This window comes from Vitis vinifera, chromosome 6 (genome assembly GCF_030704535.1).
Source record: "Vitis vinifera cultivar Pinot Noir 40024 chromosome 6, ASM3070453v1".
NCBI classification, from domain to species: domain Eukaryota; kingdom Viridiplantae; phylum Streptophyta; class Magnoliopsida; order Vitales; family Vitaceae; genus Vitis; species Vitis vinifera.
The window spans coordinates 19,356,689-19,371,431 of record NC_081810.1 but is presented as its reverse complement, the minus strand read 5'-3'; the positions used below and the strand labels follow the sequence as shown (position 1 = coordinate 19,371,431).

Here is a 14,743-nt window from a genome sequence, read left to right as displayed (position 1 = left end):
GAAAACCTATATGTAAATACTTTAAATGATAAACAATATTTATATAAAAAATGAGTTACTTTTCAAAATAAAACATTGGAAGTGTTAGATTCATAGTTTGAGGATTATTTCATCAATTTTAATCAAATATTTCTTTTTTTAAAGTAATGATTTTAATTTATTAAAATATATATTTTTAAAATAGATATATTATTATCCATTTATTACGGTAGAAAACACTTTTAATTATTTTATTCGTCATTTCCCCTTTTAAAATACTTCACCAAAAATAAAAATCAGTGAATTAACAATAGTCATACACATTCACAAAAGAGTTAATTAGTTAAAAAAGATGAAATAATCCCTATATTTGTGAAGTTAACCTCTTTCATATTTTTGTTTGAAAAACAACCCATTTTTGACATTATTGTCTTTAATTATTTTAATTATTTATATGTAGGTTTAAAAGAAATAGTTATTTTTACAAAAAGAGAAAAGAAAAAGAAAAAGAAAAAGAATGAGGACATTTTTGTCAAAATAAGACAAAAATGATGGAACCCTAAATTTGTGAGTTAACCTCTTCCATGTTTTTATTCGAAGAGTAACCCATTTTTGACATAAATGTCTATAACTATTTCAAATATTTATATATAACTTTTAAAAGAAGGAGCTGTTTTTACAAATTCTAATGGTCCTTTTAATTAAATAACCCTCCACATAAACTATACATGTATTTTGTTTTTTTTGAGTAAATAAAAAAGACGATAATAATAATAATAATAATAGTATATTTATGGAATAACAAATAAAATAAAGCAAATATAGTAAAACCTAGACAAATACTTATATAGTAAAACTTCGATAAATAAATATTTGATAAATTAATAATCTCGTTTAAATAATATAATCTTATGGTTTCAATTAGGGTTAATATACTAAATTAATAATCTCACTAAATACATAAAATAATTAAAAATCTTTAAGGATCCAAGTAAATATAAATTAATAATTAAAGAAGTACATAAAAAAATAATAAATAAAATTCATAATACAATATTATGTACGTATGTATAATGAGAGAGGGAGAGTCGTCTTCCCCCTCTCACCCCCCATTTTTTCTGATTTTGGATACGGTTCTTATTATATATATATATATATATATATATACAAAAAGAGAGAGTCGGCTAACCCTTCTCACCTCCAATTTTTCCTACTTTTGGATATACTTTTTATTTTTTATTTTTAAAAATAAAAAACGTCAATATAAAATAAAACATTTTGTAAAAAAAAATATAAACTTATCTTATGTCTTAAAATTCACTTTAAAAAATTTTAAAAATTGAGGTGGTAATTTTTTTCTTGATCCTCAATTTTTTGAAATAGTTTGTAAAACTATTACCTTTTCAATATAAACTTCTAAAATTTATTGTATCTTACATAAAAGTTATCACTATTTTTTATTTTAAATAAACAATAGAAAATATACCTAAATAACCCCTAGATTAATTAGCATATTGAATAGGTTTAAGAGATTTGTTTTTTAAAACTAAAACCCTAGTTCTAAATATGAATTGGTCTTAAGATTCAATCCGAATCGAGATAAACTTTTGATCAATCCTAAAACATGAAATCGCTCTCTTTTTACATAAATTTGCTATTGAATTGTGAAGTTGACTAATAAATTCTTTTTGTTTTGTTTAATTCAATAAATATTTTCAAAAATCTTCATATGGTTACTTTTATTTATTTTAAATTAGTATTTTATTTAAGACTTCAAAAACTAAACACATTAGGGGCCGTCTCAGAGGAGGACAACTTGGATACTATTTTTCCTAGTTATTCTATTTCTGAATTTTTTTTTTGGTCGGAATTAATATGTATCTAGAATTGAGTATTAATTCAGTGTAGGCTAAAGGGTCCATTGTTTAGAAGTCAACCTCCAATCCATGATGTGCTTCACGTTCATTACACATGCTGGATCTTGGCAATTTTAAATTTTCTTTGAAAAGTCTGCATGTGTTAGTGGTAACCAATGTTTTCAGAACCGGACCGGTGATCGAACCGGAAAAGTTACCGGTTCACGGTTCACTGGTCGGACCGGCGGTCGAACCGCTATTGAACCGGTGACGTCATAAATATATAATTTATATATTATTAAAATTAAAAATAATTATAAAAATTTTAAAATATATATGAATAAATTAAAAATCAATAATATTATCAAATTAAATCATATTAATATTTTTAATTTTGTTAAATGAAATATGTAAAATATTTAAATATGAATATATTAAAAATGAAAATTTAAACTAATTTTATCATTTTTAAAAATATTATATTATTTTTATTTAACATTACAAAATTAATTTAAAATCTAATATATATTATTTTGTTTAGCATATTAACTAACATAAGCTGTGTAGCCGAGTGGTGCCTTGCATGCCTTCCGAATCTGGGGTCCAAGGTTCAATTCCTCCTGTGGGGGACTTGTTATTATTTTTTTCATTCATTTGGTTGGTTAGGAATCCCACATCGGAAACAAAGAGAAATGAGGAAGCCAAGGGTGCCTATAAATTCTATCCACATTGAAGGCCAATGCATTCCCTCATTGGGTGGGCTCAAGACTAAGCCCACAATAGGGTTGAGTGGGGTTTGGGCTTTGTCATGATGAGACAAGGCCCAGAATGGGCATTTGCCAAGACTTTTTTATGCAAGGGAGCCTTAAAAATGGGGGTTCAAATTGAACCGTTCGGTTCGATTAGAACCGTCCGGTTCGATCGAGTCACCGGTCCGACCGCCGGTTTTGGCGGTTCGTGGCCGGTTTAAATCTTAAACGGTTTAATAAGTAGATCGGACCGGAATTATGACCGGTCGACGGTCGAACCGGTTGGACCGGCCGGTCCGGTCCGGTTTTTAAAACATTGGTGGTAACATCGTGGTCTAAAATTTAAGGAAAAAAAAAGGAAAAAACAAATAGTGCAGTTGAAGGACAAATGATCAAAAAATCAAACGCAATGATTTGGCTATCATTTCCTTAAAATGGCTGCAAGGTATGCTGACAGTTGTAGGTTGTAGCTGTCAATGGTAGGACCCCAACAGCTAAAAAATACCGTTATTTTCCCTGGAAATCCTCTGAACCTCTGTCCCAAAGACTTGCCTCAAATGGACCCTTTCAACCCCATTTCTTTCCCCTACAATCCCTCGCCATCAACCCTCTCTGTTTTCCCCATCAATCCAACCTGTTTCCTCTCTTTTCCCACCTTTTTCTTCTGTCTCGGTGTACATGTTTTTCTCTCCCTAAGTCATCCCTTCTTCACGTCCATCACCACATTCTTCTTCTTCTCTCCCTTCCACCATGGGCAACTGTTGCTCCCAAGGCAACACCAACGATGGCCCAGCTAATGACAAGGGAGAAACCATCCCTGAGCCTACGACCAACCCGGAAACTGCTGCGCCTGAGAGTTCAGCCGCGCAGAATAAGCCTGCAGCCAGTTCCACTCCTGCTGCTTCATCCGGAGCGTCTACCAAGCCTAGCAAGCCAACCCCTATAGGACCTGTGTTGGGCAGGCCTATGGAAGATGTTCGTACCCTTTACACTATAGGAAAGGAGCTCGGTCGCGGGCAGTTTGGTGTTACCCATTTGTGTACCAGCAAGGCAACCGGCGAGCAGTTTGCTTGTAAGACAATAGCCAAGCGGAAACTTGTAAACAAGGAGGATATTGAGGATGTCAGGAGGGAAGTTCAGATCATGCACCATTTGACGGGTCAGCCTAATATAGTCGAGCTTAAGGGTGCCTATGAGGACAAGCAATCGGTTCATCTGGTGATGGAGTTGTGTGCAGGAGGAGAGCTCTTTGATCGTATTATCTCAAAGGGGCATTACACCGAGCGTGGTGCAGCATCTTTGCTGAGGACTATTGTTCAGATTGTCCACACCTGCCATTCCATGGGAGTTGTCCATAGGGATCTCAAGCCTGAAAATTTCCTTCTGCTGAACAAGGATGAGAATGCACCTCTCAAGGCTACAGATTTCGGTTTATCCGTGTTCTTCAAACAAGGTTACAATCTCGTCTGCTTAATTTTAATGAGCATCTTCTAAAAAGGATTGCTCATGCAATTTGTGGAAAACATTTTAAGGCAAATGGTGGTTTTATTATCTTATAAGGAAGATTCTATTTTCTTTTGCAGTTCCATATATGATATTTTCCTCTTGTATCAATTTTAGGCCATCGTCATTGACAACATATATCTCAATAATTAGCTGGATTCTGTCCTTTAATTGTACTACTTTTGATGATGTCCACCATCTTTCCTTCTTACAGGAGAAGTATTTAGAGATATTGTTGGTAGTGCATATTACATTGCACCTGAAGTATTGAAGAGAAGATATGGACCAGAGGTCGATATATGGAGTGTTGGGGTTATGTTGTATATCCTTCTATGTGGAGTTCCTCCCTTCTGGGCAGGTGATTATCAAGTCTTCTTTGTTATGCTCTTTAATTTTCAACCACTCCAATTACTCCACACACATGTATGCAGATAGAGAAGAAATATTTAAAATGATTTAAACTCACAAAGAGAAATTGGATTAACAGAATCGGAGCATGGGATATTCAATGCAATCTTACGCGGCCACATTGATTTTACAAGCGACCCATGGCCCACTATTTCATCTGGTGCCAAGGATCTTGTCAGAAAGATGTTAACTTCAGACCCAAAGCAGAGGATAACAGCATTCCAAGTTCTGAGTGAGTATTTCTAAGCAAGTTCTTGCATCAGTATTATGAAAACAAGGCACTGTATGATTAACTTTGGCAATATCAGTTGATTAATAAAAGTAAAGCAAAAGAAAGGTAGTAAGGCATTTTCGGAATTCTACAGCGACAAAATTAAGGTTATGGTGAGTTTTAGAACGATGGAATGGAATAAACAGTGGGGGTCAATGGCATGAACTTGACTGAGTTTGGAGATATTTAGGAAAACTTTGTTTGAAGTCATACTTAATTATGATGTTAGCCATTGCACATTTTTCTGATAAAATTCAATTTTTTCTTAGATCATCCATGGATTAAGGAGGATGGAGAAGCACCTGATACTCCTCTTGACAATGCAGTTTTTGAAAGGTTCAAACAGTTTAGAGCAATGAACAAGTTCAAGAAAGTTGCTCTTCGGGTACTCTTTCAGTATATTAAGTTTGAACTCACATTTTTCTTGTCTGGATATCATATCAATGAGAACTCCATCAATGATATTAATTTAGAAATCAGGATTATTGGAAGCACAATAATCAAGCTTAACCCCTTAAGGCATACTGGCTTGTCACTCATGGTTCTGAAACTGAAACTTTCTGGTCAATCTTGATGATCTTTACAAATTTTGAGGAAATTTCTTTATTGTTTATTTTCTCAAAATGTTGCAGGTCATTGCTGGCTGTCTATCAGAGGAAGAAATCATGGGATTGAAGCAAATGTTTAAGGGCATGGACACTGATAATAGTGGAACCATAACACTTGAAGAGCTGAAGCAAGGTCTGTCCAAGCAAGGGACTAAGCTGTCTGAATATGAAGTTAAACAGTTGATGGAAGCTGTAAGTTCTCACCCCCCAAAAATGATCTCAGTGAAGTTCTTTTGCAGATTACATGTAAATTTTTTCGATTTCAGCTGTCACTCTAATAATTTTGATGCTTTTTATTTTCCATAAAAAAGGCTGATGCAGATGGCAATGGAACCATTGACTATGATGAGTTTATCACGGCAACAATGCACCTGAACAGAATGGACAAAGAAGACCATCTTTACACAGCCTTCCAATACTTCGACAAAGATAACAGCGGGTAATGACAACAATAGTACCATTGAGAATTATTTCATGTTTCTAATGGTTAATGGCGTGGTGGAGCTAACGCATAACTACATGGATCCTCAGGTATATTACAACCGAAGAGTTGGAGCAAGCTCTCCATGAATTTGGCATGCACGATGGAAGGGACATAAAAGAAATCCTTAATGAAGTTGACGGTGATAATGTAAGCAGCAGAAGAACATTAATCATTCCCATTATTGCCCAAACTCCAAATTAAATCATTCTAGCTGCTAGAGACAGCAGACAAGGAAGGAATTGGGATCTTGCAGAACCATTCCACCTCGGAATAGTTTCTGCATTTTCAATTTCTTCTCCTTTTCCCTTAGCTTCTTTGGTGACTAGACATTTGGATTGCATACATGAGATAATTTTCCTTTCCTTTCCTTTCCTTTCCTCATTCTTCCAAAGAAACAAATGGAAAGCCACTGAAGCATTGCATTCATACTTTTGCTTTAACACAAGTATGGATTAGATGACATTTTAATGATTTAAATATTTTCAGGATGGCCGGATCAACTACGATGAGTTCGTGACAATGATGAGAAAAGGGAACCCAGAACCGAACCCAAAGAAGAGACGGGATGTATTTGTTTGATTTATTGATTTTCCAGGGGAACAGAAACAATGACTACCACACAATCCTGGTGTTTTACATTGTTAGAAAAGCTGATTGGTGTGTACATTTCTGAAGTGTCATGAAATTTGTAATCCATGGATGCTCATGTATATTATATAACACGTCAAGGTGAAGCTACTGGGAGAGGATGTGGGTGAGGAGTTGGCTCAAAAAGAAATCGCTGGTGGCTGTCTGGGTGTGAAGTTGGGTGGATACTGTTGGGTTGGTTAACCCTGTCAACAACATTAATGTAACCAGTTCAAAAGAGTTACCGCCTTCAATAATATTTAGGAATCAACTGGTGTTCTTTAATTTATTTAAATTTGTCCACCATTAGAAGTCGAGAAAATCAATATTAATTATTTTTCATCCATCAGTTCATAATATATATGAAACTGAATCTTGCTGGTTCAGTTTGAAGCGCAGTTGACTGCCATACAATTGAGCTACCAGGTTGATTATTGGAACAGATTAAAATCGAGACAAGGGGGTAGAGAGGAAAATCCTGGAAATACAAATCTGTTAATTAAGATTTCAATAAGTAATGGCTTCAAGTTAAAAATAGAAACAAAATTTTCCATAGAAATAAAAGATATATATATTTTTTAAAATAAATCATAATAAAAATATATACCATATACCAATGTTTTTAGAACCGGACTGATTATCGAACCAGAAAAGTTACTTGTTCACGATTCACTAGTCAGACAAACGGTAGAATCGATGACATCATAAATATATATTTTTATATTATTAAAATTTTAAAAATTAATAAATAAAAATACTAAATTCTATCTAAATTTTAATAATATCTATTGAATTTTTTTATAAATTTTTTTATCTGTTAATAACCCAATATTTTTTATGATAATGATACATAACACACTAAAAAAGGAAAAAAATCTACAAAATCAAAGTGAACAAGGATAAAACCTCCTCTTTTTACTTTAGACTGGTTGCCCCTTTGTTTATCTTTTCCTTTTATGGCTAATAGCTATTTCTCTTGTTAAATTATACAGGTGACCTGTCCTCTGTTTATCTTTTCCTTTTTTGGTTAATGGCTATTTCTCTTATTAAATTATATGCCTCTTAATTAAAACAAGGCTTAATTTTATTTAGATATTGAGATTTAGTGTAAATATGCTAAATCATCATAGGTCTTAAATTTCGTCAGTTAATATCCTTATAAATATATTTTATAAATAAATTTTATTTTTTAAAGAATAAAATTTAATTTTTGAAGAATTATTAGATGTTCTTATCTAAAATATTTTTTACCTAAAATATTTTTAAAAAATAAAATTTATAAAAGGAATAAATTTATAAGGGTGTTAATTGACCAAGAAACCAGTGACGTTCAGGTGTATTTACATCAAATATGAGGGTTCTCGATGAAATTATCCCTAATAACAATCCTCTATAAATATGGACTCATTTCTCTTTGTTCAAATGCATCTATCCACTAAGCCATGGCCATGGCCATAGACACAAGCTTCTTCATTGTGTCTGCTGCAGCAACTCTCCTCTTCTTAATCGTCCATTCCTTCATTCATTTTCTCGTCTCCAGACGTTCCCGGAAGCTCCCTCCTGGCCCAAAAGGATGGCCGCTTCTCGGTGTGCTTCCTCTTCTAAAAGAGATGCCTCATGTTGCCCTAGCAAAAATGGCCAAAAAGTATGGACCTGTAATGTTGCTGAAAATGGGTACCTCCAACATGGTGGTGGCCTCGAACCCGGAGGCCGCTCAAGCATTTCTTAAAACCCATGAGGCGAATTTTTTAAACCGTGAACCAGGTGCTGCCACAAGTCACTTGGTGTATGGTTGTCAAGACATGGTTTTCACTGAGTACGGTCAAAGGTGGAAGCTGCTACGAAGATTAAGCACTCTACACCTGCTTGGAGGGAAGGCTGTTGAGGGCTCATCTGAAGTCCGAGCTGCTGAGCTCGGCCGAGTGCTCCAGACCATGCTTGAGTTTAGCCAGCGAGGCCAGCCAGTGGTGGTGCCGGAGTTGTTAACGATTGTCATGGTCAACATAATATCACAAACGGTACTTAGCCGTCGGTTGTTCCAATCAAAAGAATCGAAGACGAATAGCTTTAAGGAGATGATTGTGGAGTCAATGGTATGGGCCGGGCAATTCAACATTGGCGATTTTATTCCATTCATTGCTTGGATGGACATCCAAGGGATCTTGCGACAGATGAAGCGTGTTCATAAGAAGTTCGACAAGTTTTTGACAGAGTTGATAGAGGAACACCAGGCATCAGCGGATGAGCGCAAGGGAAAACCAGATTTTCTCGATATAATTATGGCCAACCAAGAAGATGGTCCTCCGGAGGACAGAATTACCCTAACCAACATTAAGGCCGTCCTCGTGGTATGTGAGTGTACAACTCTTGAATTTCTTTTTTAGTATTTTTTTTCCCTTATACATAGATAATCCGTTTTAGGAATGTTTAATTTAGAGCTCTTAATTGTATTTAAGTATGATTTTAGTAATTGAATCTTAATAACTAGTTTTTCATGTGAAAAACATTTGCTTGAAATATTCCTCTATAGTATGGTTTTTTTATTTTTAATTTTTTATTTTTATTGAGGGTATGTTTGGTTTGGGAAAATAACAAGAAAAAAAAAATTAAGGAAAATAATTTACTCATATTTGATTATTAGATGAAAAATACCAGATAAAATAAAATATAATTAAAATTAGTTAGAAATTTATATTTTTATATTATTTAATTTTTATATAAAAAGTTAAAATAGGTAAAATAAATTTGAAGTAGTATATAAAATAATTTATTTATTTTAGATTTAATTTTTATTTATTTATTTAATTTTCTTCTTTAGAACCAAACATACCCTTCATTTTTCATGAGTTTGCGTTTATATTGAACATTTTCCTCTCCCATTATTTGTTAGAATTTATTTGTGGCGGGAACAGACACATCATCAAGCACAATTGAATGGGCACTGGCTGAGATGTTGAAAAAACCTAGCATCTTCCAGCGTGCTCATGAAGAAATGGATCAAGTGATTGGGAGGAGCCGCCGGCTTGAGGAATCCGACTTACCAAAACTCCCATATCTACGAGCCATATGTAAGGAAAGTTTCCGACTGCACCCATCAACCCCATTGAACCTCCCCCGCGTCGCAAGTGAAGCATGTGAAGTGAACGGATACTACATTCCAAAGAACACTAGAGTCCAAGTGAACATATGGGCGATTGGGCGAGACCCCGATGTGTGGGAAAACCCCGAAGATTTCGCACCAGAGAGATTTCTAAGTGAAAAACATGCGAACATCGATCCACGTGGGAACGATTTTGAGTTGATTCCGTTTGGGTCGGGAAGAAGGATCTGTTCCGGCAATAAGATGGCAGTGATCGCAATTGAGTACATTTTGGCCACATTGGTGCACTCATTTGACTGGAAACTCCCAGATGGCGTTGAGCTCAACATGGATGAAGGTTTTGGGCTTACGCTGCAGAAGGCTGTTCCGCTTTTGGCTATGGTGACTCCCCGGCTGGAGCTGAGTGCATATGCTGCTTGAGCTAGCTCGCTCATAGAACTAAGTCCATGCCAACCTGAATCCAGTCCTACCGGATGGCATCAAGTTTGAATTAAACCTTTGCTTGCTTGTTTTTGGTAACAGTTTGGGTAAATGCATGATTTAATTATTTGAGAAATAAAATTTTAGGCTTTGTTCTTGAGTTATAGGATCAATTTTGGGTTCTTGGAGGATGGAATTGCCTTCTCCATTAAAAACCCTAAGACTATGTTTGGTTCAATCTGCGGAAAAATGTAAGGAAAAGAAAATACAAAGGAAAAGTAAAAAGAAATAAAAAATGAAGAAAAATAAAAAATAGATTAAAAGTTAATAAATTATTTTTATTTGTTACTTTAAACTCATTTTATTTGTTTTAACTCATCAATATAAAGATTATATAATTTAAACATACTTAAAATTTTAATTAATTTTAATTGTATTTGATTTTCTTTTATATTTTTCATAGGATAAACAAACATGAAAAAATAATTTTCCTTTGTATTGTTTTCTTTCCTTAGTATTTTTCGGGAATCAAACACAACCTAAATATGTATATTGGGTTATCTATCAATATTCAGTATAGAAGTTAGATTGTAGAGTTCTAAGATCGTTCTTTGTATCAATTTTGTTTGTCTTGAGGTAAGCACATTTAACCTTGATCCAATACATTAAATTCATTTCTTTTAGGTTATACATTAAAAAAAATAAAAAAAATGAAAAAAAAATGAAAATGATAGAAAATATTGGTTTATACACAAAATGCATCATTTTTTATCAATAGCAAAAATGCAAAATATAAAATAAAAAAATAGGAAACTAAAAATAAAAATAAAATAAATTGGTAAAAAAGCATCCCTTCCTAATTAAGATACAGGATTGTGCTAAATTAGATTCTTTTTTGTTAACTTCTTTTTAAATTTTATAAATATTAATATACATATTTGTCATGATCTAATGTCATTTTAATTGGAGGAAAATTTTGGTGTAGGAGGAAATAAATAGTAAATACTCAAAGAAATGAGGAATGAATAAGAGCACGCCATTAATTAAATGAAAAATATATAAGTTAAAAGAAGTATAATAAAATGAAAGTAATTTTTAAATATTGACTTAATTTTACTTTTTAATTTAAGAAGACTTTAACTTATGATGGTGTTAATAAATTAATGTAATGATTTAATATGATTTAATAATTTAATTTAATTCATTAAGCATATTTAGTTAATGTTTTGAAAATCAAATCGGATATATTCATTCAATAACTATTGATCAATGGTCTTTTCAGTTAGGTGGTATTTGTTGAACCAATCAACAAATTTTCAAAACATGTGATTAAATCATTAGTTAAATAAAGGAATAAGTTTTAAATTAATAACTTAAAAATAATTTAATTTAAAGTCAACCTAAGTTATTAAATAAGTCATAAAATCAAATTCAATAAGGAGCTAAAGGTTGAAATCTTTTAGCCTTTAAAAAGGTTAAATTTAAGATTCATAGAAGTTAGTAACATTCTACTTAAGTTGGTGCAAAATGTTAACAAATTAATTTAGAGGAAGGAGTAAAATATACTAAATTTAAAATTGCACTTGATCTATAGCTGTCCCTATTGTTTTTCATTTTTGGATCATCTCCTTTACTGATTTCAACAAGCTAACAGATTAAATAGTTTTCTTGGAGTCCAGCAAAAAAAGATAAATATTTGAAAAGAGAAGAAAAAATTACATAACCAAGGGCATGATCAGAGCCAATCCATCTTCTCATCTTTTTCTCAGGTGAGTTGGCCTGAATGGAATTGCCTTCAGATGTTGTGTCATGATAGTCTAATGTTTCCTTTGCAACATCATAATTCAGTACAAACCTAATAAAATATTCAACTGACATACAAGTAGAAATAAAAGCAAATCAATCAACGTCAAAACAAAGAACAACTAAACGGTTAACAAAAGACGCACGGAGAACGTAGACCATTTCCTAGCTAACACCTCCTAAAGCACAAGGCCACATATTCAACTTTTGCAACCTCGTTGGGCACATGCATGTCTAAAATTTATTCAAAGCCATCTAGGACTCCAACAACTAATACCTGACAAGCAACTGTGATGTCACACTTTTCAAACAATCATTTCTTGCTTCACATGCAAATTGGAGTGGGTTTGCATGAGATCTTGCATTTTATTATATTGGTGCCTCATAAAGTACTAATTAATGAAGTGGGTATAATGATGAATGCAGACGTGGTTTTGCTAGGGCATGCAGAGGTTTTGCTAGAAAGAGATCATTTCTCGACTCTGAGAGATCAATCTCCTCTTGGCCCGGTGGCGGACTCCAAGTGAAGCCTTGAAGGAGCCTTACTAACAGCATCACAGTCATTGCAGACCCGAATGCAATCCCTGTGCACCCACGCCTTCCTGTACTGAAGGAAATGAGGCGAAGGTCTTGCTCGTTCAAATCCACTCCTTGAGCTCTACTAGCACTCAGATGGCGCTCTGGATTGAAAATGAGTGGTTCTTCCCAGATTCTAGGGTTCCGCCCAAGCCCCAGACGGCTGAGAAGGACATGACTGCCTTTGGGGATGAAGTAGCCAGCAACAATGGCATCGGCATTGGATACATGGGGAAGATTAAATGGTGCAATTGGGTGAAGCCGGAAAGCTTCCTTTATGCAGGCCTTAACATAGTTTAGCTGCTGAAAGTCGGATTCCTGGACCAGTCTCTCCTTTCCAACCACTCTATCTATTTCCTCCACTGCTTTCCCCAAAACCCTTGGTTGATTGATCATTTCTGCCAATGCCCACTCAATTGCATTTGATGGATTATCCACTGCTGCAAGCATCAACTCCTGCAAATTATGGAAGGATCATAATTGGATTCATCAAGTTATTTTCTAGTTAGGAAATGATCAACATGCAATGTAGCTCAAAATGTAAGCAAAAGTTAATTAGTTATCTTACTGTGCATTGGGCTTTGATCTCAGCCACAGACAGCAGTGGCTCCCCATTTGAATCCTTAACTGAAATGAAAACGTCAAGCAGGTCCTCAGCCTCCTTCTTTTCGCCATTCCTCCATTGTTCTACTCTTTGGTCCACGATCGGATCATGATACTTGTTAATGGTGTTCATAGCCTCCCTTACAGTCTTCTCATGGCCATCTATGTCCAGCACTCTAAGCCAAGGGAAGTAATCAGATAAAGAGAACGCATATAGATGAGCAAGTACGGTAAAGAGTGACTCAACATGTTGCTCCTCTTCAACTCCAGGGCCTCCATCTTTCTTTCCTTCACCAAAGTATCTTGTGTTGAGGATCATCTTCCTGATGGCGTTTCCGCTATATTGACGGGCTGTATTTCTGAGGTTGATAACTGAGCCAAGACAGTTATTGCTAGTAGAGATCTTACACTGGTTATAAACGTATCGGACAAGATTGTCGGTTTCTTCCACCCTCTTGTCATGCAGCCACCTAAATGTTGATGGATTAATCACGTTAGAAGCTAGAACCCTTCTCATCTTCTTCCACTGGTCTCCCCATGGCACCACCGCTGTGGTCAAGAAGCCACCACTTGAATACTCAGACGCCATTGTAATGGGCCTGGATGCAAATACTGCATCATGTTTCTTCAAAAATTCTTTGCTAATCTCTGGGGAAGTCACCGGGATTACATGAACATTGCCCAATTGAATACATGCAATTTCAGTGTTCATTTCTTTCATAAAGCCATGTATCCAGCGGAAAGTTGGCTTGTTGTTGAGTAAATGAGGTAGATTTCGGACTAGAGGCCATGGAGCTGGGCCTGGAGGAAGCAGCATTGCCTTGCTGTTGGTACTGGTTTTGAATTTGAACTTGGTTAGGATGAAAAAGATGGATGTGATGAAGGTAAGCAAGAGGAAGTTGAGATGAGACAACAGATCGTCTATGGTTGCAGCATTAGCTGGGGAAAGGAAGAGGACTGAAGAAAACAGGGTTGAGTTGCTGTTATCACCCATATTGCTTAATCTGCTCTGCAGCAACACTAAGTTGGCTCTTTTGATTAGGCATTTACACTTCTTTTATAGCAAAGCCGGCCGTGCATGTCCTTTCTTGGATGGATGCACATTTGAAATACATTATACTTATTTTCTCTTTTCAGATCTGATAATTTCCTAAAAGTATAAAGACATGAATCGCATGATTGTGTGTTGTATGAACCCATGAAACAAAAAAAGTCAAATACGGCTAAAGGAACGAGATGAAAATAAAAATCTTTTATCATGTATTTTTCTTACCATTTCATATGTTATCTTCTCCGATAAATAAGGACAGTTCCCCAAGTAAGCAATGACGTAACTATTATAATATTATTAAGATGAAAATAAAATCTTTCAATTTCATAAAAAAAAAAATTATATTTTAAATATTATTAATATTTAACATTACAGAAATTTTAATGTAAAAACCAAAATTTTCCCAATAATACAGTTAAGGGCACCAAAGGTTTAGGCGGTCTTTGTTTTTTAACTAAATAGAAAATCAAAATATTTTATTTTTTCTATTAAATTAAAAGTAGTATATTGATATTAACTAATATAATTAAATTGAATTTATTGGATATGGTGATGGCGTGGTGAACACATGAACTACCTTTAATTCATCTACCACCTATTCATCCATTTCCTCAATAGAAGGAGTATTCATCCATTTCCTCAATAGAAGGAGTTTGTAGATCGTGAAGTGAGACTGAAAAAATGGAAGGAATTGAAATCATTGAA

At 34.4% G+C, this 14,743-nt stretch overlaps 3 protein-coding genes across 3 annotated transcripts; 2 read left to right on the top strand and 1 right to left on the bottom strand.

Annotated features, from left to right (window-relative positions):
* The first annotated feature begins 3,312 nt into the window (after positions 1 to 3,312).
* On the top strand, positions 3,313 to 8,600 carry LOC100251670 (calcium-dependent protein kinase 34). Its single transcript, XM_002276594.5, has 9 exons — positions 3,313 to 4,037; positions 4,302 to 4,445; positions 4,575 to 4,727; positions 5,036 to 5,151; positions 5,399 to 5,566; positions 5,686 to 5,813; positions 5,906 to 6,005; positions 6,345 to 6,394; positions 8,448 to 8,600. Exons 1-9 carry the CDS (start codon positions 3,335 to 3,337, stop codon positions 8,509 to 8,511), a joined length of 1,626 nt encoding a protein of 541 aa, XP_002276630.3. The 5' UTR covers positions 3,313 to 3,334; the 3' UTR covers positions 8,512 to 8,600.
* Positions 8,561 to 10,005, top strand: LOC100256733 (flavonoid 3',5'-hydroxylase). The gene is made up of 2 exons (XM_002280626.4): positions 8,561 to 8,833; positions 9,376 to 10,005. The coding sequence occupies exons 1-2, from the start codon at positions 8,561 to 8,563 to the stop codon at positions 10,003 to 10,005; spliced, it is 903 nt and encodes a 300-aa protein (XP_002280662.4).
* Positions 10,006 to 11,889: 1,884 nt separating this feature from the next.
* LOC100246526 (phenylalanine N-monooxygenase) lies at positions 11,890 to 14,052 on the bottom strand. The gene is made up of 2 exons (XM_059737260.1): positions 12,953 to 14,052; positions 11,890 to 12,840 (listed from the first exon to the last, which is right to left on the bottom strand). Exons 1-2 carry the CDS (start codon positions 13,979 to 13,981, stop codon positions 12,205 to 12,207), a joined length of 1,665 nt encoding a protein of 554 aa, XP_059593243.1. The 5' UTR covers positions 13,982 to 14,052; the 3' UTR covers positions 11,890 to 12,204.
* Between the last annotated feature and the right edge of the window lie 691 nt (positions 14,053 to 14,743).